At 35.7% G+C, this 25322-nt stretch overlaps 4 protein-coding genes across 25 annotated transcripts in view; all 4 read right to left on the bottom strand.

Annotated features, from left to right (window-relative positions):
• The window catches only part of LOC138403628 (facilitated trehalose transporter Tret1-2 homolog), a 321523-nt gene that overhangs the window by 10322 nt on the left and 285879 nt on the right, over positions 1-25322 (bottom strand). The window contains exon 1 of one of the 5 annotated variants that reach the window (XM_069504920.1): positions 4643-4811. The exons of 1 other annotated variant lie outside the window; for it this stretch is intronic. In XM_069504920.1, the coding sequence (XP_069361021.1) occupies positions 4643-4723 (81 nt within the window). In that variant the 5' untranslated portion in view covers positions 4724-4811. Of the gene's footprint in view, positions 1-4642; positions 4812-25322 lie in introns of those variants that run through there. 3 more of the 5 variants (XM_069504919.1, XM_069504923.1, XM_069504922.1) reach the window with 3 other exon arrangements.
• The window catches only part of LOC117991468 (mucin-4), a 211884-nt gene that overhangs the window by 140825 nt on the left and 45737 nt on the right, over positions 1-25322 (bottom strand). The window lies entirely within an intron of this gene.
• On the bottom strand, positions 5464-8840 carry LOC138403632 (uncharacterized). Its single transcript, XM_069504937.1, has 3 exons — positions 8683-8840; positions 7679-7817; positions 5464-7473 (listed from the first exon to the last, which is right to left on the bottom strand). Exons 1-3 carry the CDS (start codon positions 8758-8760, stop codon positions 6191-6193), a joined length of 1500 nt encoding a protein of 499 aa, XP_069361038.1. The 5' UTR covers positions 8761-8840; the 3' UTR covers positions 5464-6190.
• Positions 9607-14198, bottom strand: LOC138403666 (facilitated trehalose transporter Tret1-2 homolog). Of its 11 annotated transcripts, none has more exons than XM_069505042.1 (4): positions 14114-14198; positions 13367-13477; positions 12481-12619; positions 9607-10977 (listed from the first exon to the last, which is right to left on the bottom strand). In XM_069505042.1, exons 2-4 carry the CDS (start codon positions 13439-13441, stop codon positions 9665-9667), a joined length of 1527 nt encoding a protein of 508 aa, XP_069361143.1. In that variant the 5' UTR covers positions 13442-13477; positions 14114-14198; the 3' UTR covers positions 9607-9664. The 11 variants fall into 11 exon arrangements, with proteins under 11 accessions (XP_069361143.1, XP_069361136.1, XP_069361141.1 ...); XM_069505035.1 differs by having other exon boundaries at positions 13367-13606; positions 14114-14195; XM_069505040.1 differs by having other exon boundaries at positions 13367-13520; positions 14114-14185.

Raw genomic sequence — 25322 nt, 5'->3', positions numbered from 1 at the left:
CTCATTACTTAAAAGAAATAATCTACAGTAGGTATATAACGCGAAGAATCACGTAAGTATGTAACATAATATTATAATCGTGAGTAGGTTTATTAAATTTATTAGGTGAATAGGATTAGCACTAATATAAATAATTATATAATCTACATAGACACAAAAGACTCAGCCATCTAACTTTGCTAAAAAATATTCTTTTAATTTATGCTTAATGTTTTTAATATCTATTTTTTTAATCAGCGTTGGAGGTAGTTCATTTATGAATCGCGGAACCAAGTACGCGGTGGTTCGCTCGCCGTAAGTATTGTTAGCGCGCGTAGTGTGCAGGCGGTTAGCCGTCATCACACGCGTCTGTACAGGATGTTCTATTTTTCGGAGTATCTTCTCGTTGAAGAACTCCTCCTTTAGTAATGAGCATTTAAACTGTTCCTGAACGGGTAATGTTTTACAATGTTTAAATAGCCCTAGTTCATTGCCGTCGTATTTCGATTTAATGGAACTAGAGACAATAGTTTTTAAAATTCTTAACTGTAACTTATATATATTATTGAGGTAAGTTTTATAAGTTCGACCGTAGCTACTGAGACCATATTGTACGTAGGTTAGAGCAAACGAGTTATATAGCATTAATTTGGTTTTAAATGGAATCCGTCGATTCAAGACAATTATATTAGCGAGAAATTGCCTTAGTTTATTACATACATAATCTATGTGCAAACCCCAGTTGAATTTACAGTCAATGGTGAGACCGAGATAGGTATAGCGGTCGACCTGCTCAATCGAAGGGCAATTACAACAGTTCAGATTATCACTGTGTAGACAGACATGATCGTGAGCTATAATTTTTTTAAAGGGGAGATATTTTAGATAGCCTGATCTGATGTGAATTAATTTGGTTTTTTTGACATTAAGAACTAAACCCGCATCGTGACACCACATGGTCAGGGTGTTGAAATCCGTCTGCAATGCATCACAGATCTTATCAGGATCCCGGTCAGCGAAAAGGATGCAAGTATCATCCGCGAACTGGTAGCATGAACAATGCTGGATACAGTTACTCATGTCATTCACATACGACAAAAAGTGCAACGGGCCAAGGACGGAGCCCTGAGCCGTGCCTTCACTAGCCACACGGGTGTCGCTGGAGGCGTTACCAATCCGTACATTGAATGTACGATTACGGAGATAGTCTACGCACCAAGCGAGCAACGGACCTCGAACGCCGCATGTTTCTAATTTACTTTGCAGAAGATTATGGTTCAGAGTGTCGAAAGCGCGTGAAAAATCAATAAACAGTGCAAGGACGTGCTTTTTTTGGTTAAGGTGTTCATTTACTTGGTCACTGAATTTTGAAAGAAGATCTATTGTTCCCTTTCCCTGCTGAAACCCATATTGATTGTGGTAAATGACTTCATTATTCTTATAAAACGCGTGAATTTGTTCGCAGATAAATTTTTCCACAATTTTATCTACCGACGACAAAAGCGTGATCGGTCGATAATTAGAAAAGTCATTGCGTTTCCCTTTTTTAAAAACTGGTCGCACACATCCTTTTTTTAGACTGTCTGGGTAAGAGCCACTTTTGACACTGCTGTTAATAAGATTTGCTATGGCCAAAGAAATCTTGTCACTAGCCGTTTTCATGTGGCTAACCTTAATGCCGTCCGCCCCTGGTGCTTTGTTTACGTTTAAGTTTTTAATAATCTTAAAAATTTTAGTGCTTGTCGCTTTCTGAAACAAAATGGAGGAGTTTAGGGACTTTGTATATAAATAAGAATCCAGAAGCTTTTTAGTGCAGGTTGGAATTATAGACTTAACAGCCATGTCGAATTCGTTTGCAAAGCCGTCCGCAATGGCCTTACAGGACAACCCTTGTGCTTCGAAGGCTTTTAAAATTGAATCATCTATAGATAACGATACACGACCCATCATCTCATTTATTATTTTATAGATATTTTTAGAGTTGTTAAAGCTGGTATTTATACGTTTAAGGTAATATGAATTTCGCCGGTCATCTAGTACTTTATTAGCTTTATTACGCGATTTTATATAGTCTAACCTTAGTTTGTCATCATTAGGATTCTTTTTCCACAACCTGAACAGTTTATCCCTTCTATCGCAAAGATTTATTACGTTACAGTCGATCCACGGAGCCCTAAATTGTTGTTTCCGTTGTTTATGGGTGCGATTTTTACTAGCCGTGACGCAAGCTTTCGCATGAGAATCAGTAATAAATTTAAGAATTTGATTAGGACAATTCATTGTATTAGTTTGCGCCCAGTCAACTTTATTTAGTTCATTAAATAAAACCTCGTGGTCAACGTACGTTTTCGAAACAACCTGTACATTGCTAGGAGTAGGCACGGCGTCGCCTGCGCACGCGAACACAATAGCGCGATGGTCCGCCAGTACGACATCCAGCGCAGCGGAGTACGGTTGTAGTGTGGGGAATCGCGCAAAAATGTGGTCTATACATGATTTTGTTACTCGATTAAGTCTCGGTTCTATTCTAGTGTATGTCGTGATTCCGCACATTAAACCGGCCTCGCTCAGTGTGTCCAGATATGAATCTGTGTATGATGATATGTTTTTTAGGTCGAAATTGGTGTCGCCGATAAGAAGAATATTGCTTTTGTGATCGAAATGTGAGACATACTTACTTAATTCCTTTACAAAGATAATTTTGTTTGTACACGGTGGCCTATAAACTGCACACAGGACTGCGTCCTCATGACCTTGAAGTTTAAGAATCCCTGTAAGATTTTCAAATGTGTTACTTTTATACAGGACGGGTGTGAATTTTATTGAGTTGTTGGTATAAACAATAATACCGCCCCCTTTCTTGTTTATTCGCAGTCTTGGGTACATGTTATAGCCAGTTATATTATATAAATGAACGATATTGTCAGAAATTCCAGCTTCCGTGACTATTATAACATCCAATGGAAAACTACAGCTGTGGATTACTTGCAACAGTTTTGTAAAATTTTTAATAAGGGATCTAATATTGATATGTAGGCATGAAAAGTTGAGTTTACTATGGCTGGGTATATTTTGAAAAAAATAATTAATAGATTTACAATCAAAAATTTCATTAACTTTAGACATAATTTATTGACAAAAATATAAATAATATAAGTAATAAATATAAGTATATATAGTTGTAATGAGAGACGTCGGGTAGGTATGCTTAAAAATTAAATTGCAGTTTCCCTTAAAACTAGATCAATGTCTTGAAGACAACGAATATAAAAGATTTTACTATTGTTACTTTTCCTAGCACAAACCTTCCCGTCTTTGCACCATACAAATTGAAAAGAGTTGCGCAGTTTTAGTTTAGCATTAAAAAGTAGGGTTTTAACGTGTTTTGTTAACGCTTCTCTCACAAACACACGATCGTCAGCCTTTTCTTTAACAACATTAGGCAGCACCTGCGCGACTGAGATACTTTTTTCCTTACTGGCTGTAATCCATTCGTTTCGAACATTTTTTGTCTTGAGTTCTAGTAGGATGGTGCATGGTTTATCCTTGCCACTAGACAAACGTTGGGTCGACTGTATTACGCCCTTATCTAAGTTTAATTTAGATGCTACCGCGGTGATTACGTTGTCGAGTTCCACGGGAGGAAAGTCAGGCAAACCGGCGATTTCAAGTGATGATGACAGCGCATTTTGCTCGTTCTGCCTCGCGCCTTGTTCCAGAACCGCAACACGAAGCTCCAGGTGTTTGTTTTTGTTACATAAGTCTTGATTTTTGTGCTCGAGGGTTTTAATTTTAGTATCTTGAGCTTTCATCGATTGTTCCATATTGTTGAGCTGATCATGTAGAAACTCTAAGGATGTCTCCAATTGAGAAATTTCTTCACGGAATGTTTTTTTGAGTTCTCGACTGATATCCTGGACCAGCTTTCGTGTGTCGATGACGGATTTTGAATGCAGGGTGTGCCCAGAATCCGAGTCCTCGTCCGCGTCATCATCAGGGATAATGAACGACGACCTGCGAGTCACGTTTTGTAGGCACTCCTCACAACTCCACTCTATACCCGTAGCGTTTTTTAAGGTATGCAGCTGCTTGTTCGAGAGTTTAGTGCATGATGGATCAGCGTGGACCACTTTGTTGCACCTGCTGCATTCCAGGCCAGGAGACTTTCTCGTAATGTTTTTGTTGCACGATGCACATTTTTTAACAACCATTTTATCTGCGTCTTACATAAACCGATAGACGGTAGTTTAAAAATTAATATAACACTACTGTATACGGCCGTATTCAACAAGCGCTCGTTGCAGACTCAATATATAGTTTGGACTTACTGATACATATTATGTAGGTACAGTTATTATTTAGTAGATGATGCCCACGTCTTCGTCCGCGTGGATTTAGGTTCCAAAAATCCCGTGTGAAGTCTTTGATTTCCCGGGATAGAAACTAGCTTATGATCCTCCCCGGAATGCAAGCTATCTCTGTACTAATTTCGACAAAATAGGATGAACGGATGGGCCGTGATAGGCAGACAGACAGACAGACACACTTTCGCATTTAAGTATAATATTAGCACAGCGTAGTATTATTTCGTTAAACTGTGATATTAGTATGTAAGTATGGATTATAGACGACAAAAAAAATGCAACACGAACGAAATCTTTACCTGTCTTATAAGTGGTGTCCATGAAGTCTTTGTGGCACTGCTGGTAGTAGGAAATTTTTCTTTTTCGTATGATTGTTCCATTGTTAAGAAGTTTTTCTAAATTATGTGTTAAGCAAGTTAATAATTGTGTAAATGCAAGCTTATCTGTCATCCAAATACTCATGTCTCGAAATCACGACAAAATAGTTATGTAAGTATACCTTATCGTAAAACGGTTAATAGTGTAAAACTGGCAGATGTCCGCGAATTTGTTTGAATTATGGAAAATATTACTGTGTCCATCAATATTTAGATTTCACTTTAACTTACAAGTGAATTAGGACAAAGCAGTATTTTCTGATTAGACCAGACCATTAGGGAGAGAACTCTCAAGTATATAAGCTCCCTCACGATGTTTTCCTTCACAGTAAAAGCAAGTGATATTTAATTGCTTGAAAGTAAAACGCACGTAACTTCGAAAAGCCCCTAGTAGATAGGTAAGTAGGGCCTACGCAGCATAGTCAATCCGAAACAACACAAAATAGCACATTCTTATTTCGCACACATTCAAGAATAGTGACTTCGCGATCTTACTCACAGCGACATTGCATTGTGTCTGGCGTATGTTTGGCCCCTACGATTGTTCTGGTTGCTTACAAAAAGTACCTACTGATATAGAATAGAATAGAATTTGTTTTATTCAAGTAGACTTATTACAAGTGCTTTTGCATCGTTAACTATTTAGTTCCCTGAGTATCATAAAATAAAAATTATAAGTAAGATTAGGTAATTTTTTAGAACTTTAATGCGTCTGGCGGCAATTACGCCCCACGGGAGTTATCTGACAATATTGATTATTAATTATTAACAATATTCTGTACAACATACATAAAAATCAGTACTCTTTTTATATATACTATATTTTTTAATATTCAGATACAAATTAGCTCTTGACGGCATCGCACCTGGTGGTAAGTGATGATGCAGTCTAAAATGGAAGCGGGCTAACCTGGGTATATGGCAGTTCTTATGAAACCCATGCCCCTTTGGTTTCTACACGGCATCGTACCGGAACGCTAAATCGCTTGGCGGAACGGCTATGCCGGTAGGGTTGTAACTAGCCACGGCCGAAGCCTGCCACCAGAGTAGACTAGAAATTTATAAATTGTAAAATTTGAAGCCTCTGCCAGGAATCAAACCTGAGACCTCCCACTAATAAGACCACTACTTACCACTGCGCCAGGGAGGTCGTCACCCAGGCTTTAAGAAAAAAAAGCGCGCATTGACTGTTCGCTTTAAATAATTTTTTATTGAACAAGTTACCTGATAGATAAATTGAGTTGAAGTGTGGATAGTATTTAATTAGATTTCTCAACTCCTGATTTGAGAGCGGGGTGAACGAATAAGCAAAATTTTTTTAAACAATCTTTGTTTCATTTTTTAGAAAAGCATTTTACATGCCTCGACCGGGATTGCCTTTCTGACCTCGTGACGTCCTCGTCAAGGCTAGCGGCCTTGGTCTAACTTCAACTGGAAAACGCTTTCTTTCCGGTCTCGTGCAGTAATGTACTATTTATCACGTCCATCTTCTAAATTAATCAATTCAACTTCTTCTTTTGAAACATTGTTTTTATCTGAGAAACATTTCTCTATTTCAAGAATTGTTTTATTTTTTGTTTCGGGCAATACCTTGTATAGAATACTAATAAATACTGACGATGTTATAGCGCAGAATAAAAATGTTCCATGTGAGTTGAAATATATAAATAAATAAGGAAAAAATTTTAACACGGTACCCATACCAGCACTAGTTAATAATGCATATACAGCTAAGAACAAACTTCTACATTTTATAGGAGCGAGTTCGCTGGCCAAACACACGCACAATACTACAGTCCCGCTACTTATTGTTACTGAAAATCCCGTCAAAATAAATAAAGTTAAGTATTTGTTTTCTGATATGACATTCAAATGTACTAAATATAAATAGATTGATAGGATAAACAAAAAAATTACTCCAATAGACGCAGAGCTTAATAACAATGTACGCCGTTTTAGACACTTGCTAAGAAAAACGCCGAAATACATTCCAAACACTGTAACACCATCTAAAACCAACATTCCCTCGTATGCTGCTGATTCACTTACAGTAATTGCTTTAATTATATCTATAACATATACTGTACAGGCCAGTTTTCCTGAAAAGTTATAAAGACATGATGTAAGTAGACTAAGTATCAACGGTTTATAAAACCCTTTATCCGTTATTGAGTTACACAGTTTAATAACACAGTACTTTTGTTTATCTAATTGATGTTCTTGTTTCCTTTTTAAAGTCTCTTTCTGCCAATATATGAGTTGTCTAAGTTCTTCTTCAGAATCTTTGTCGTCTCCCTTTAACCAGCGATGACATTTGGCACATTCTTCAAAACGTCCCTTAGTGGCCAACCAAACAGGTGACTCGGGCCAAAATAATATGCTCATATTATAGATACAGCAAATAAATATTAATATACCAATATTTTTCCAATGGTAAAATGTTCCAATAGCGTTTGAAACCCATACACCCCAAAAAAATGTTGCACTTTTCAAAGTAAGAAATATGCCTCTATAGCTGGGAGATATGTATTCGGTGAGTACCATAGCACCGTCCGTTAATTGTACTGCGAGGAACATTCCTTGCAAAACCCCACTTATTAAAAGTTCAGTGACACTTGTACTAAAATAAAACAATAAAACACATATAAATGAATTAATCCATAAAATAACGTATGGTACTTTTCTCCCATATCTTTCTGCAATTACGGGAATAATTAAAGCCAATGGCAGAGATCCGTAGTCAGAGCTTGAAACTAAAAGAAAAGATATAAGAAAAATTAGTATTTATCTTACCAAAAGTCTTATAATAAGCGATTAGGCCGCCGAATTCTACCTGCCTATACTTTGTTTAGTTTTTTATTTTATCATTATTTTCTATACAGATTTTTGTGGTGTGCATGAAAAGAATATTCATATACTAATTATTTCTAAGTCTCGTGTATGTTTAAATAAACTCACATAACCAGGACATTGTATCCATGCTAATAGCTTCAGTTGAATTTGCATGTTTCCGTATTTGCGGAATAAAAACTGTCGGAGCCCCAAAAAATAATCCACAAATAAAAAGGTTTAGCACTACTCCACTGCATACAAACATCTGCAAGTAAAAACATTCTAATTCAAAAAATACTGAGTATGGGAATTTAAATGAATAATAATAATTATGCTGACTCTAACTGCTGGAGCTGACTGAAACTGTAGAAATTCAAAACACTAAAAATAGAGCATAATAATATGTCAGAACTATGTTTTCTTTCCCTTTATATTCTTGGCCGTTGTTAAAGTCAGTAGTTTGCTCTACCCAACAATCTTTTATATTCAGAGATATTATTAGAATATAAAATTTTAAATAAAAATATAGTTTGGGTTACTAGCCTCTGCCGGTGACAGAATGTCGGGCTTATTTTGTGGTCACAGGGTCAGCCTGGCTGTCCAGTGTAGAAATACAGACATATTGGCACCATTTCACTTAATATGAATAACAATTTTGATATGATAGTTTTTTTTAATTCAGATACAAGTTAGCCTTTTACTGAAATCTCACCTGGGGGTAAGTGATGATGCAGTCTAAGATAGAAGCGGGCTAACCTAAAAGGGGTATGGTATCTATATAATTTTAGTTGTAGCATCTATCTATACTAATATTGTAAATGCGAAAGTGTGTCCGTCTGTCTGCTAGCTTATCTCGGGCCAACAATTTAACAGATTTTAATGAAATTTGGTACAGAGTTAGCTTATATCCCGGGAAAGGACATAGGATACATTTTTCTCCGGGAAAACTAAAGAGTTCCCCACGAGATTTTGAAATACCTTAATCCACGCAGACGAAGTTGCGGGCATCATCTAGTTTTCAATAAATAAATAAAAATTTAGGCTTATTCATGCATACCTAGGTAGGTACATACGTACGTACGTATATATTATAGGCGACATCAAAAATACAACGTGAACAAAATCCTCACCTGTCTCAATAGTGGTTTCCATGAGGTCTTTGTGGCGCTGGTAGTAGGAAATTTATCTTTTTCGTACAATTGTTCCATTGTTAAGGGTTTTTAAAAATAACGTGTTAATGAAAGCTTATCTGTCGTACGAATACTCAAATCATGAAATGGCGACAAAATAATACCTTATCTACACCACTTTATCGTAAAAGTTTAATGGTGTAAAACTGGCAGATGTTCACGAATTTGTAGAATTACCTATATGATCGGAAAAATATTGAGACCATCAATAGGTAGGTTTCACTTTAACATAAAAGTATTTGATTAAAATCCCAACCACCTGACATGCAACATGCATGTACAGTGATTTCTATGTAGGATGATGCAGCGGCACCACTCTGGCGCCGCCACACCGCCAACGCAAGGTATCATGTGGCTTCACTACATCAAGACGTTGCGTGCTTTCTATGAAGCCCTGGTGAAAAACCACTTGAAATGAAACACCCATTTGGTCGCCGGGTGAACTGTGAAGCTAAGTACAAATTGATTCTGGAACTACCGCACTGGCGCTACCTGCACGCTCAACTCAGTCGCTGTACACATAGACCAGTTCAGTTGCTCACTGGGTCATAAAGCCACAACATTTCTTTTTGTACAGAGCAACTAGCTTATTCCCACGATTTCGTCCGCGTGGACTACACAATTTTCTACCCTTAGGGATTGAATTATCAAAACTCCTTTCTTAGTGGATGTCTAAGTTTGTCACGATAGCTATCTGCATGCCACTTCCCGATCCGTCCAGTAGTAACGTCCACCAGCTGTGGGAGTATTTTGCAGCAATTACAGAAATTTTAAGCTTAGCAGATGTGACGGACAGATGAAGTTGCACATAATTGTTCGTTATTTACCATTTTTTGCCCCTAAAAGGATAATTAAGAAAACATCTAGTAAAACAATTTTTTATTACCAATATAAGAAAAATACCTTAAAATTACACTGTTACCTATTTAGCACGCGGTACTAATGGTAATATATTTTCATCACACCCTTCTTCTAAGTTAATCAATTCAACTTCTTCTTTTGAAACGTTGTTTTTATCTGAGAAACATTTCTCTATTTCTAGAATTGTTTTATTTTTTGTTTCAGGCAATACCTTGTAAAGAATACAAATAAATATTGATGATGTTACAGCGCAGAACAAAAATGTTCCGTGTAAATTGAAATATATAAATAAATAAGGAAACATTTTTAATACGTTAGTCATAACAGCGTTAGTCAATAATGCGTAAACGGCTAAGAATAAGCTTCTACATTTTATAGGTGTAAATTCACCCGCTAAACACAGGCACATTATCATAGGACCGCAACTTATTGTAACTGAAAATCCCGTCAATATAAATAAGGTTAAGTATTTATTTTCTGATTTGACTTTCAAATGTACTAAATATAAATAGGTCGATAGAACAAACAAAAAAATTACTCCTATAGATGATGAGCCGATTAACAATGTACGCCGTTTTAGAAACTTAATAAGGAAAACGCCAATGTACATTCCAAGCACTGTAACACCATCTAAAACCAACATTCCTTTGTATGCCGCTGATTCACTCACAGTAATTGCTTTAATAATATCTATAACATATACTGTACAGGCCAGTTTTCCTGAACAATTATAAAGGCATGATGTTAGTAGACAAAATATTAACGGTTTATAAAACTCTTTAGCTTTTATTGAGTTATATAACTTAATAACACAATGCTTTTGTTTGTCTAATTGAGGGTCTTGTGTTTGTCTTAAATTCTCTTTTTGCGCATATATGAGTTGCTTAAGTTCTTCTTCAGAATCATTGTCGTCTCCCTTTAACCAGCGATGACATTTGGCACATTCTTCAAAACGTCCCTTAGTGGCCAACCAAACAGGTGACTCGGGCCAAAATAATATGCTCATATTATAGATACTGCAAATAAATATCAATATGCCAATATTTTTCCAATGGTAAAATGTTCCAATGGCGTTTGAAATCCATATACCCCAAAAAAATGTTGCACTTTTAAAAGTAAGAAATATGCCTCTGTAGTTGGGAGATGTGTATTCGGTGAGTACCATGACAGAGCCCGTTAATATAACTGCGGGGAACATTCCTTGTAAAAGCCCACTTATTAAAAGTTCAGTGACACTTGTACTAAAATAAAACAATGAAACACATACAAATGTATTAATCCATAAAATAATGTGTGGTACTTTTCTCCCATATCTTTCTGCAATTATGGGAACAATTAAACACAATGGAAGAGATCCGTAGCCAAAGATGGAAACTAAAAGAAAAGTTAAAAATAAAAATTAGTACCTTTTTATTTTACAAATAGTCTTACAAAAAGCGATAAGGCTAACTTCTTTATTCACAAACGTTACTATGAGAACTCATAGTGCGCTCGGATGCACAGGGAGCGCACAGAATATAAAGTACAGTACGCGGCAGAAAGTAAAGTAAAGAAATATCAAGCATTAGAAGGAGATAGCGGATTTGTAGAGCATTGTCTCTGTCGTTAAGACGACAAAACGTCATGTTTATGAGTGTATGCGTACGAGTATGAGTGACAGAGAATACGCTCTACAAAGCCGAAATATCATTCTAAAGGCCGATATACATAATTTTCTGCCGCGTACTGTCTACTAGAGTCTGGCTAATGAAAGAAGAGACTGGAAAAGCGCAGCATAAAATATCAGTATGACACCTCCAAAATTAGAATGACAGACCTGAAATAACCTAATTTGATACTTAAGAATTACGTATTTTTATTTCTGTTCTATCAAACTAGGTAGTTCTAGGTCTGTCATACTAATTTCCGAGCTACCATACTGACACAGTTTAACGAAATATATTTCAAGGCTGTGATACTGATATTTATTAAATTTGCCGCGCGTTTCCAGTCTCTTCTTTAGTTAGCCAAACTCTAGAACTACTATCATCCATGGAAATTTTTCAAATAGAATTATTTACTTAAATCACTGGCATCCAACGAAGTCACACAAACTATTTATATTGTTTTGCCGAACTATGCATCGCGTTAAGTAGCTAGCGAGCTACTTTATCTGTGCGCTCATTTTGGTGAACGCATAGTGTCCGTACCTCAAGTAAGTGTTGTTCACGATTAAGATTTTTGTACCCTGTCCGTCCAAGCGCACTATGAGACCTCATAGTAAGTAATTAGTAATGTTTGTGAGTACGGGTATGGGAAGCTAAATTGTACCTGCTTAAACTTTGTTTTGTTTTTACGGTTGCGTACCTCAAAAGAAAAACAGGATCCCTTAGGATACCTTTCTTGTCTATCTGTCTGTCGTGTCTCTCAAGAAACCCTAAAGGGGACTTCCCGTCAACCTAGAATCATGAAATTCGGCAGGTAGGTCTAAGGTAGGTCTTATAGCAGAAGTAAAGGAAAAAATCTGAATATCATGAATTTGTATATACATCACAAAATATATGTTAATGAACAAATAATTAGTATTTTCAACTTTCAAAGTAAGATTACCATACCCAACCAAGTGAGCTTTCATATGAAAGGGCTTTATCCGTGAATTCTTATTCTAAAACAGAATTTTATTTATTTTATTATAGTTTTTAATTTGACGTGCAATTTTGCATTTTTTTTTCGTCTTAAAAACTACGACTGTAGTACAGAACTCTCGGTGGCCTTGGCCGGTTTTTATGTGTTATTCGCTGTAAAATACATTGATTTTTGTGATGTGCAATAAACGAATATTCATACATTTATTATTGCAAAGTTCCGTTTAAGTATGCAAGTTATAAATAAACTCACACAACCAGGAAGCTGTTTCCGTGCTAATAGCTTCAGTTGAATTTGCTTGTTTCCGTATTTGCGGAATAAAAACTGTCGGAGCACCAAAAAATAATCCGTCAATAAAAATGCTTAGTGTTACTCCACTGCATACAAACATCTGCAAATAAAATAATTCTAAATTAAATAATATAATATATACTTATGCAAACTCCACAATAATACCTTTAAACAGTTATTTTTAGTGTTCCGTACCTCAAAAGGAAAAGAGGAACCCTTCTAGGATCACTTCGTTTTGTGTCTCTCTGTCCGTCTGTCTATCTGTCGTGTCTGTCAAGAAAACCTACAGGGTACTTCCCGTTAACCTAGAATCATGAAACAGACAGACCGACAGACATTAACTACTTTTTTCCTTTTGAGGATCGGAACCCTAAAAACATTAGTTTGGTCTCACTCGTTCTTACTAGATACCTAAGTAAAATTTATTAATTAGCATAATTATGGGCCATTTATAATAAACTTGACATTTTGACAGTGTTTCTATAGGGAAAACCCAAAAATATTCGTCAGTTAAAGTCTAGAGCAGGTAAACATGATAAGTTGCAAGTCCATAGCCTATATATGGTTTTTATTATTCTTTCTCGATTTGGAAACAGGGACGGCTTTCCCTATTTCTCATTCAGTTAAAATTAGATAAAACTTACTCGATTTTCAACATTGATGTTTTCAATATATTATTCCGTAAAATTGAGGAGATTTTATTTGCTGGCAGCTTTTGTTCTACAACTACGCCCCCCTGTCAATGTCATTCAAGTGCCAAAAGAGCTTTGTCGTCTTGTATCTGGCGATTAAAGATTGGCCCTTGATTTAGATGACTCCAAAAATACAACGTAAACGAAATGCTCACCTGTCTTAGTAGTGGTTTCCATGAAGTTTTTGTAGCGTTTGTAGTAGTTCCATCATTTTCGTATAATTTTTCCATTGTTTAGGGACTAGGGTAGTTTTCAAGTGAAAACTTCTTCAGGCGCGTCGGGCGATGTCGCGATTGAGATATTTAAAAACTTCAAGGATGCGTCATTGACTAAGGCTAAGCGTAGGTATATGGAGACGCAGGCCGCGCTGGCGACACAGTTCTTCTCTACCGTTCCTTATATACAATGTGTTATCATAGAAGAGAGATAAAGGCTGCCTGTCCACTAGTGCGGAGAAGAGAGGAGCGGATCAGCGCTGTGCAAATATTAACCAATACAATTGTTGCATAAAACTCCTGCTCCGCTTCAGTGGACAAGGATTTGCGGACTAGTTTAAAAAAATCAGTTACCGAAGCGGAGAAGCGGAGCGGGGAAGCGGAGCAGAGAACCGGAGCGGGAAAGCGGAGCGGGGAATCGGAGCGAGGAATTGCCTCTACCAGGCTCCGGGTCTATGGACAGATACAGTCTGCAACTCCGCTCTGCTTCACTTTCTCGCTCCGCTCCGCTACCTAGCTCTGCATCAGTGGACAGACAGTGCTGCGCGGCATGCGTCTCCGTATACGCTTAGGTTAATAATGTTAATTAGTGCATGGAGTGCCGATAGATGTAAAAACTACATAAACTAATGTTAGTGGTTCTAGTTTACAAATTATGGAGTTTTAATATTAATTGATAAGTACTACAATTAATTTGCAAAACCAAGAAGCACTGTTATTTCGTAGTTTTAAGTTTTGACTTCTGTCGGCAGTCCCTATCCAGACTAGCTATCATTTTTAACTTATCTATCGTCCAAATGTCACGAAATGACCAGAAAATAATAATGTGTACACGACATCGTAAAAATTTAATAGTGTAAAACTAGCAGATATTCGCGACTTTGTTTATCAGTAGATAATAATGATATTACTGAGTCCATCAATATTTAGGTTTCAGTTTAACATAAGTCCGACACATATTATTATGTATTGAAATCCCAACCGTCTTCTATCCAATCTGCCCCTGCCTACCTAAACAAAATTTTTGTAAACCTGAAGTCTGAATCTGAAACTGATCAGATCCTGATCTTCAATCTTTCCCATGCTACCTACCTATTTGTTTTCGACGCCTAACTTCTTGAAGGTGTAAATTAAATTAAATATTAACTTTAAAAAATCAAATTTTATTTTAACTTTACACAAAAGCACTAAACTTAAATGCATATAAATCGTTATCTAGACAATAAATATTGTTTTATGATAAAATGCAGGGTTCTTCAAAGTATTTGTATTGAAATATTATTCAAAATTTAAAAAAAAAACAGAACCAATCCCTTACGTAGGTATATAAAGCTGGATTTCCCGTGGAATTAACCAATTCCACGCCAATATCAAGAAGCGATACACACTACATGTAGGTATACATCATTACGCGCACAATCGCTTTGCCATGCATAAAGTTACGAATTTGTCTTCACTTTTTAGGGTTCCGTACCTCAAAAGGAAAAACGGAACCCTTATAGGATCACATTGTTGTCTGTCTGTCTGTCTGTCTGTCAAGAAACCTACAGGGTACTTCCCGTTGACCTAGAATCATAAAATTTGGCAGGTAGGTAGATCTTATAGGTGACATTTGGGGAAAAATCTGAAAACCGTGAATTTAGGGTTAGATCACACAAAAAAAAATTAAATTGTGATCATGAACTAATAATTAGTATTTTCAACTTTCGAAGTGAGTGACTATATCAAGTGGGGTATCATAATGAAAGGTCTTCACTTGTACATTCTAAAACAGATTTTCATTTATTTTTATGCATCATAGTTTTTGATTGATCGTGCAAAATGTCGAAAAAATACGACTGTAGTACGGAACCCTCATTGCGCGAGCCTGACTCGCACTTGGCCGGTTTTATTAAAGTACAAATTGTATTGGCTTTGCCTCTCTGGAGTTTTATAATATCTTTGTACGAAAATCGAAAAAACACATACTTACCATGAAATAATATCAGCGCTAATGATCACGATCAAAATTCATTAGGTTATTCATTATAGCAAGTGATCGTAAGTACAAAAATTTAAACTTTACGTGAAAACCACCTCTGAAATCACTGTGCAGAAGAAAAGATTTCACGAAATGAAAATAATTCAAAAGTAGCAATAATGACAATCTCTAAACTGAGCGTCTTACTAAATGTGTGTGGATGTGTGTATGTAGAGCTTACGCTTTGAGAGCCAGAGACATTTGCAGGATGAAGCTTAATGGGGCATCTAAGACGTATGCCTCAGACGAGAGGTTGGAATTAAGGGCGGCTATATAGATACTATTTGCCTACTATACATCTGGATGTAGCCTTTCACTGTAGTTACTGCTAGGTATAGGTGATTTGAATAGAGTTCTTATCGGCCTCTATCTCTCTGCATCGTACATAGAAATCAGATTTCTATGGTGTCGTATTATGACGACACCCTGGCGCAGTGGTGAGCGCTGTGTTCTTATAAGTGGGAGGTCCCGTATTCGATTCCCGGCAGGAGCAGTTTGGGAACTCTTAATTTCTAAATGGTCTCTGGTCTGGTCTGGTAGGAGGCTTCGGCTGGAGCTACTTACCACTCTACCGACAAAGTCATGCTGTCAAACGATTTAACGTTCAGGTGCGTTGCCGCGTAGAAACCGACCAGGTGTATGGGTTAAATGCAACTACTATACCCCATTCAGGTTAGCCCGCTATCATCTTAGACTAACTACATCATCACTTACCACCAGGTGAGATCGCAGTCAAGGACTAGCTCGGATTAAGGAATCAGTACCCTTATTATAAATGCGAAAGTGTGTTTGTTTGTTGGTTTGTTGGTTTGTCCTTCAATCACGTCGCAACGGTGCAACGGATTGACGTGATTTTTTGCATGGGTATAGATAAAGACCTGGAGAGTGACATAGGCTACTTTTTGTCCCGGAAAATCAAAGAGTTAACACGGGATTTTTAAAAAACCTAATGCCACGCGGTCGAAGTCGCGGGCATCAGCTAGTTAAAAATAAATCATTGCTGAGGCTCGTGACCCGTGTCTATTAATCATCATAGATATAATGGAAGGGACTTTCTTAGATTAATAATGAAATTAATTAATGTGGGCACTGGGCGTGTTCCTCATATAAATTTCAAACTGTTAAACTGTGTCTGTCCTTTTCATAATATTAGGTATATTAGTAAGAAGAGGATGCGAATGCTCTTAAATTTAGGTAGTTTTGCTCAAAATCAGAACCACAAGTATCCAAAATTCCAAACAGTTTACTAAATGACATCGTTTAAATTCAAATTCGGGTAGTAAATAGAGATTAATTCATATCCATAAATTTCCCAGTCAAATAAGCACTAATGAATACAGCACCTGGCCCCTGAGGGCATCTTTGTAAATGCTGCGAATTTGTCAGGGTTCACGTGAAATACTTTGAAAATTATTCATAGTACGTGGGTGTGTCATTGCCTCTTGGAGGCTAAGTTACTCGGCACTCGTAGCTTTTAATACCTTGGTGACCTCTGAAAGTTATTCTAGAGACTTTTTAGCGTACCCCCCCGACACATACAAGGGAACTGATTTAATTACCTATTACTACTACCGGAAAACCGCTATACATTAGTAACATGAGTGTTTTAAGCATGATTGTCGTCAAGCGCAAGCCTATCTCTGCGCTGGAACCATGTCTCATTAACATCTTAATGACGTCATTTTGACATCAGCCGAAATAAAAATATACTTACCATCAGCTCGAAACTTCAGTCTAGTGCTGACGTCACTAAAATGGCGCCCATGCGCATTAGCAATTTGCGGGACGTATAGCCCTATAGTTTTTAATTTCGTTTAAGTATTAAGTTGCGCTTACAACCGAATGAAACCTATACAGTTCATTACGCAAAACTTTACCATAAAACCGTGATATTTAAAAGTTTCACAGTTGTGAAGCGAGTCAATAAAATCAAAGGTATTTAGAGCCCGATGAGGCGTAAAGTGAACCGTGAAAACTGGAGCAAGTTTTCGAGTCAAGTGGAACGTCAATACAGCTCCACGCTCGTTCTCTGAAAATATTCTGCAATATTTAAAATAGAATTTATAGATACACTAGCTGACTCCAGCGGAACCAGTACCAAATTTCGTACAAACATTTAAACGTATGATTCTTTAAAATTCCCGTGGGATCACCACGATTTATGAATGCAATTCCTTACAGCATCAGGGCTGAGGAGTTGAGTCCTTGATTTCAAAAAGTCTTTACTCTGTAGGATTATCTCCAATATCAATTTATAACCGACAGTTTCTAGATCCCATTAGTTAAGGTGATCAGGTCCCCTGCAGCATCAGGACTGAGGAGTTGGAATCCAATTATTTTATGGAACAATGTTGCAAAGTTTATGTACCAATTAAAAAATAAACTATCACAAATCGGTTCAGTAATCTCAGAGATTTCGAAATACATAGGTAGAAAAACACAACTCCTCCTATTAATCCGACGATTAAGTATTAATTAAAATGATTTTCTTTGTTTTTCTAATAGATTTCGATAAAGGATTCAAAATATTCTAAGACAAATAAAAAACTTTTCTATGAGTTCAAAACCTAGAAGATATATGTATCATAAAGATATCATAGATATATACGTGACAGGTCGAGATGACAATTGGAGTATGAGGCGGGGCGCCCTGCATACGTGCACGTCACTTGCGCTATCCCGCACCAGGTTAGCGCCAAAGCTGTGCGGGGCGTCTCCACCCCGATTGTCATCTCGACCTGTCATTATGTAGCTTTAGGTGATACACATGTGGACCCGCAGAGCTGCAAAAGTGTATGCAGCATATTTTACAATAATGAAAATGCGTGATACAGAGGCTGCATCGGGCGTATCGAAGAAATGATGTAACCTTTATTCACGTATTTTACATTTCCACCGATGCTGCTAACTTCACTCGGAGTATCAATAAGCGTTAAAAAATATACCTGATGTGCCTTTCTTTTTCAAATTATTTTTAACTAGCTAATGCCCACGACTTCGTTGGCAAGTATTTAGGTTTTTAAAATCCCCGGGGAACTCTTTAATTTTCCGGGATAAAAAGTAGCATATGTTACTCTCCAGGCCTTTAACTATATCCATGCAAAAAATTACGTCGATCCGTTGCGCCGTTGCGACGTGATTGAAGGACAAACCAACAAACAAACACACTTTCGCATTTATAATAAGGGTACTGATATAATAATGGTACTGATTTAAATCATTACATTTACTTATTTTTAATCATCACAAGTAAAGTCTTTCTAATTTATTTATCACTTGGTCGTGAAGTTATTTCTAGAGAAAGTCGCCAGCAAAAAACTCTGTAGTCATTTATCTCATTTCGCGTAACTCAATATCTTCATGGATCCCTTGGTGAAAATCCATCCGTATATCGTATACCTCCAATGTCATAACAAGAGCGCCTTTATATCAATTTTATGCATAAAGTATTACGTACCAACATAAAGTTTCACTCGGTTATATGATATTGTGCCCTGGAGTATAATAAAATGTGTCGTTTCATATCTTTAGGCCTTGTCGGCGTCTGAAACACTGTCGGTAAGGCTCTAGTATACAATTTTCTAGATGACAGTGATTTAAAGGTATAATAAGTGCGACACATCACTTTCAGGGCTTTCGTAATGTTTTATTTAAAGTGTGAGAGCTTTCCGTATTAGTAAGTTTATTTATTACTAGCTTATGCTCGCGACTTCGTCCGCGTGGACTACACAAATTTCAAACCACCCACCCACTTAGGGGTTGAATTTTCAAAAATCCTTTCTTAGTGGATGCCTACGTCATAATAGCTATCTGCACGCCAAATTTCAGCCCGAATGAACGTAATTAACCGTATAGTACGCGACAGGTCAAGATGGCAGAAAAAATCTCGACCTGTCACATACTATAGGTATGTATGGGTTTCATTGAGTTGTGGACTCAGCTGCATAAATGCGTATTCTCAAACAAATTACACGTTTAATTACAAAACTGTCCAGCGCGGAAATGCAGCCAGTAGGTATTCTTGGCACCATTCCACGCGGGCATTATTGTACAGTAATTTTAGATAAGGCTAGATTTAAGCTGTTTTATTGTAACATTTTCAACGAATCGCAAACCTTTAATCAATAAATTAAAAACCGTAACAATAGCGTCGCGTCGCTTTCGAAATAAATTTTGGAAACTCTATCATATCGCAGTTACAATACCAGAGTGGTGTAAACATTTAAAAAAAAATTATTCGCTATCAATTTTTTTTACGTTCCGTTCCCGTTGCGAACACAATGGCGTCCGCCAAATATTTCTGCGTAGTACAAAAGGTATTCAAAAATCCTACCGCGGGAAAATAATTCAGATATTTCAGCGGGTTTTTTTCGAAAACTGTTGCAATGTCAGCACACGCTTTTTCCACTTTGCGATGGCTCTGTATTTATGATCGTAAAACAAATTTCTATCTATCGTTCACTCTGCTTCTATGGAATGAATTTTATATTTTGTTTAGATCGAAAAAATAAATTAAAAATATTGTATAATACTTAACCTTGTCGTCTAGTCCAGTCTAGTTTAGATATAAATATTTCGGCGACCGAGTTCTTTCTTAATGACTTATCAAGATAAACTTGCAAAGTAAAAGATCTGTATATCAGCCTATTAAATTTGGTCTTTATTTTTGACCTGTAAATTGACCAGGCGTGGTCAATTCTTATACTATTCTATATCATCATCGTCATTATCAACCAATATAAATCCACAACTGGACCTAGGTCTCTTGTACACGCCACGGTCTTGCACCATTTGTCGACTTAGTGAGGGTGTCAACTGTCATACACGCTGCGCTTTGTTTTTCGAACTATGTGCCGTGCCCTGTTACTTCAGCTTTGCAAACCGTTGAGCTATGTCAGTTACTCTGGTTCCCCTAGAGATCTCTTCATTTCTGATTTAATCACGTAGAGAAACTTATACCGCAAGTATTACTCTTATTACAATCTAGTCTCATGTAACGGTCACATCTTTGCAAAGTTGATGTCAAAAAAATATCCGTCAGAATATGAAACTGTTTTTAACTCAGCTATCATGAAGGTCTTTGAAGATGTAATAGCTTCATTAAGCTTTGTCTTGGAAATGTCTTGCTTCACACAAAATATAAACGTCGCTAAACCAACCGCATTATATACCTACTCGCTTAATTGAATTAATGGTCTCGCGTCGTACAAAGTTGTTTCAAATATACAAATAATATAATGGAATTTAATGACAAACACGTGTACAAGCTTATGCTTTCAGTTTCATTATATTTACTACGCTTTATCCGTGATATTGTCCATGATAGAATTTTTTTATTCGGTGATAAGTTTACTGGGATTTTTTTTTTTAAATTCAGATACAAGTTAGTCCTTGACTGCAATCTCACCTGGTGGTAAGTGATGATGCAGTCTAAGATGATAGCGGGCTAACCTGGAAGGGGTATGGCAGTTTTTAATAAACCCATGCCCCTTTGGTTTCTACACAGCATCGTACCGGAACGCTAAATCGCTTGGCGGCACGGCTTTGCCGGATTTATTGTTATTATAGCGGCAATAGAAATACACTTAGAAATTTTCAACTCTCTACAGGCAGACAGACGGACGGACAGTCGGACGGACAGTGGAGGCTTAGTAATAGGGTCGCGTTGGCTCCCTTTGCAAAAAATTTAAACTATGAGCCTTACATGAAAACAATGTGAAAGCTCAGGGGGATATTTCCTTGTAATAATACTCGAGAATCACACCATTTATTCATTCTATACTTGTAGGTATACTTGTACTTCTCATAATCACCAGCGGCGAAGAGTCAATATAACACGATTCCTATCGGCTTCCCTTTAAGAATTGGTATAATATAGCGTAAGTAGGTACTATTCACATAAATTCGGTAATACATTCGTAAATACAAAGGTTCGATCGTCACAAATGCTAATTTTTTTTTTGTTATTACTAATTTAAGTTAAAAGCATAACAGCTAATGTAGGTAAGTAACATACACCTACAGTCCTACACCATACAAGCCGTAAAATATCGGATTCCCTAGTTAAATTTTTGCTTAGTATTTATCTCTTTCATTTCCCTAGCGAAAGCGAAAGGAGCGAACTAGGTCTGTCTCGCTCTACGGTTGGAAACCCACCAATTTAATCTGGCCCAGTAGCGAATACGAATTTGGAACTCGGACAGGTCAGACAAATTTGACGTAAGTAAGCCGCTAGAATCCGAGTTACCGTATTATACCTCCAAATTAAAAATTATATTAATAGTATTATTTTAACAGGTACATGCTACTATTTTGAGTATTTTGAAGGGTGATTTGATATTGATTTTGATTGATTATTATTTGTTTTTGTGAAGCGTCCATGCACGTTGGTTTTTAAAGTTGTTAGTGGTGTTTTATTTTGATATAATAATTTGGGGCTAGTGATTAATACCTAATAAGTGTAGGTAAGTTCGCGGTAATTTAGATTCAGTTTGGTACTTAAGTCAACATCAGAAATTACCTTAATTCACATAGATTGTTGTTTAACAGATTTCCTGTTTGTTACGTAACGATAGTAATTTTTCTAAATCGAGTTTTGAAAACAAAAAGCGTCTTTAATCGATGGGGAACAGCTGATATTCTTTTAGGTAAGTAGGTAGGTAGGTACCTTTACGGCTTCCCTTTTTCAGATTTTCACCCTTCGCCACTGATAATCACAGTATAACAACTTCATAACTTAAACACTATCGCACCATTAACGTACGAACACAACTATAGTTGACAAAAGACTGAACCCTAGTTATCCAAAACACCCGTATTAAATACCATATTGATAGGTAACCAAAAAGATTATTAAAAATGTAACTGGACACTTTGGTAACCCGTGCGAAGCCAAGACGGGTGTCGGTTTAGCTCTGAAGTGACTACTCAGCAAGGTTTAGAAAAATCATCTTTTTTTAGTTTATCCGTTTGATGCACTGTTTCAATATTAAATTTCCTATTACACCGCACCACTAACACAAAAATGAACGAATATCGGAAAAGAGTAACTCAGTTACCTAATATTTCTGATGATAAATTGGATGATGGGAAATCGGCAACGTGTAACAAACAAGATACTCGTATGTTATTTAATAGAACGCGAGTATATTAATCGTAATAATAGCCTTTATTTCCCAATAAATATAACAAAACACACTTTATCTTAAACATAGTTATACTTAGTTCTATTTTTAAATATATGGGCTTAAATAAGTTAATTAAGTCACCTTTTCACATTTCAACATGTAATAATATGTTGTGAGGATAAAAAATATTACTCTTACAATAATAATAACCTTATAAAAATATTAGTATTAAGTAGGAAAGTACTAGGTATTTCATTTAGTTATAATTGCTATGCTTTATAATTTCAGTTCATTGACTTCTGTTACTCTAATTAGGTACATACTGGTAAAAATAATCCTACACAAGTATTTTGTTAATTAAGTTCAAAATCGTGATAGTAATTAAAACATTTGCTACTTGCCACTTCATTATTGATACTTAAAACAAACAATAATTATAGGTACCTACTTCTTTCTTTTCAAATACAATAAATTTTACATTTAACTAACAGTGAAAAAAAGTTTTAATGGATTGAAATTCTGACTAAAAATTAGTTTTTAATTATTACAAACTTATTACATTGTTGTCAAGTTACAATCATAATATTTTACCATCATAATATTTTACTAGGTACCATTTTCGCAATAACTATTTTTGTGATTAGTAGGCCTACATGTAGGTACCTACACCTTTTTTCAGAAAATTGTGTATTCACCTTTATAAGAGAATATATCTAAGTAGGTACATATAAGTAACCAAGAATGCCTATTATTAAATGTATATATCTATATTACCTAACATTCGGTATTTGATTATTTTTACTATAACAATAATGTGACTTTTATTATAGGTTAAATGTTATACTTTTTCACCAACATAATATTATATTTAGCTACCTTGCTTTTTATACACATTGATTAATATACAAAGTTTTCCTTAATTTAATATCCTCATTTTTCATTTATTGGGTTACCCTATCGTGGGTATGGGCCTCCTCCATCAATAGGTACATATTTAAACCTTACTTAATAGGTACTCTTAAGGACTGTGGAGTATTCATTTGATGTGAGGGTTTTGGTCTAAGACTCCCACAGCGACCACCTGTACTGGGAGCTAGTGAATTATATTTACTTTTTAATTTTTATTTTTCTTAAAATGACGTTTTGGGAGGGGCATTTTTAATTTGCGTTGTTTTTGATTATTTAAACTATGTTCTGGAGATTCCTGCAAATTTCTTTTGTTTTTTGATTGTTGCATTATTTCATTTAATATTACTATTTTGTTGTATTTAATTATAGCATTTTTTCCTTCGTTTCTTAATTTTTTTACTTTTTCATTGAGAGTTATCCTTTCTTTTAATATTTTTTGTGGATAATCTTCCTTTATATAATATGGTGTATCATTTAAAGTGTTCTTGCTTTTCATTATTTGTATCTTTTTACTTACAGTGGTAAGAGACAATATTATTGGCCTTTTCTTGTCACCCTTCTTGCCTATTCTATGAAGAGATTCTATTTCTGAAGTATTTAACTCAACTGACATTTTTTTATTGATTATTGTCAAAACATCCTTCGTTAAATCATCATAATCCTTTTCCTTCTCTTCAATTCCAAAAATTACTAAATTTTTTCTTCTTATATATTTTTCTATTAGATCTATACGTTTTTCTTGTTCTTCGACTTTATAGTTTAATTCGGTATATTTTGATTCCATTTCCGAAAATTTTTGGTTTATGTTGTTGTTTATGGATTCCGTTATACTTTTTTCAAAAATGTGTAGTTCTTGTTTTTGAGTTTGCATCTCAAGTTGTATATTTTTTAGTATTTCAGTTATTTCTTCCATTTTAGATGCTACTAAAAACATGCAATATATATTTTAAATAAAAACTCGACAGTAGGTAGGTAACAACAAATAGCCGGCCGCGGGCGAAGTAGGTACTCTGTCAGCCGTCTAGGTACATCTATTCTACTGTTTTACCGACATAACGCCGAACAAATCCGTTGTAAAATTTTAAGGTTATTGTAATTTTTCTTTTGAAATTATCGACGTTTACCACTTATATTAGTGTTTTTACTCGTATTTAATTACTTCTATTTAATTCTTATATCTTTATTTTTTTTGTTTTCGGCACTAATATAACAATTTTATGGCAACTATGCTTATTCACTTTTACACTGTTTTCTTCCGTTATTCATAGGTTTTCTTGTAAAATTTATATAAAACTTAATTTCTTTTTCACTATTTCACGTAATTTTTCATGTAATATATCCCATATCACACTGTAACTATTTTTAATCATATAAATAACACAGAGATAATGTTTGCGTTGCGCACTCCCTCCTATTATTATTATTATATTAATCGTAGCGAAAATGTCGAAAAATATTTTCCAATTAGTTTGTGCTTTCAATTTTCTGACATGCAGTCCAATTATTTTAGATTTCTATTTATTTTTTAGTAGATAGGTCGGTTTTGTAAAGTGATGATAATAAAAAGAATACCCGGCTGAGTTTGTTGTGGGCTCTTCTCAGACCTGGGCGCTTTGGAATCCTCGTAGCTTTAGTTTTAAGTTTGCGTAATAATTATCACCACTATATCTTACAAATCCAACAAATGACAATCGAAAAGAGTAATTTATTACCTATTTTGAATAACTCATTTGACTTTGACTAGGTTTAGTTTTACTAGTTGATCGACTTCATTCGTGTGGATTTAGGTTTTTAAAATTCCGGGTAAACTCTTTGATTTTGCCAGGATAAAAAGTATATC

The sequence above is a fragment of the Maniola hyperantus genome, chromosome 19 (genome assembly GCF_902806685.2).
Source record: "Maniola hyperantus chromosome 19, iAphHyp1.2, whole genome shotgun sequence".
In the NCBI taxonomy this organism is placed as follows: Eukaryota; Metazoa; Arthropoda; class Insecta; order Lepidoptera; family Nymphalidae; genus Maniola; species Maniola hyperantus.
The sequence above is the reverse complement of the archived record's forward strand: the minus strand, read 5'-3'. Positions and strand labels throughout refer to the sequence as shown.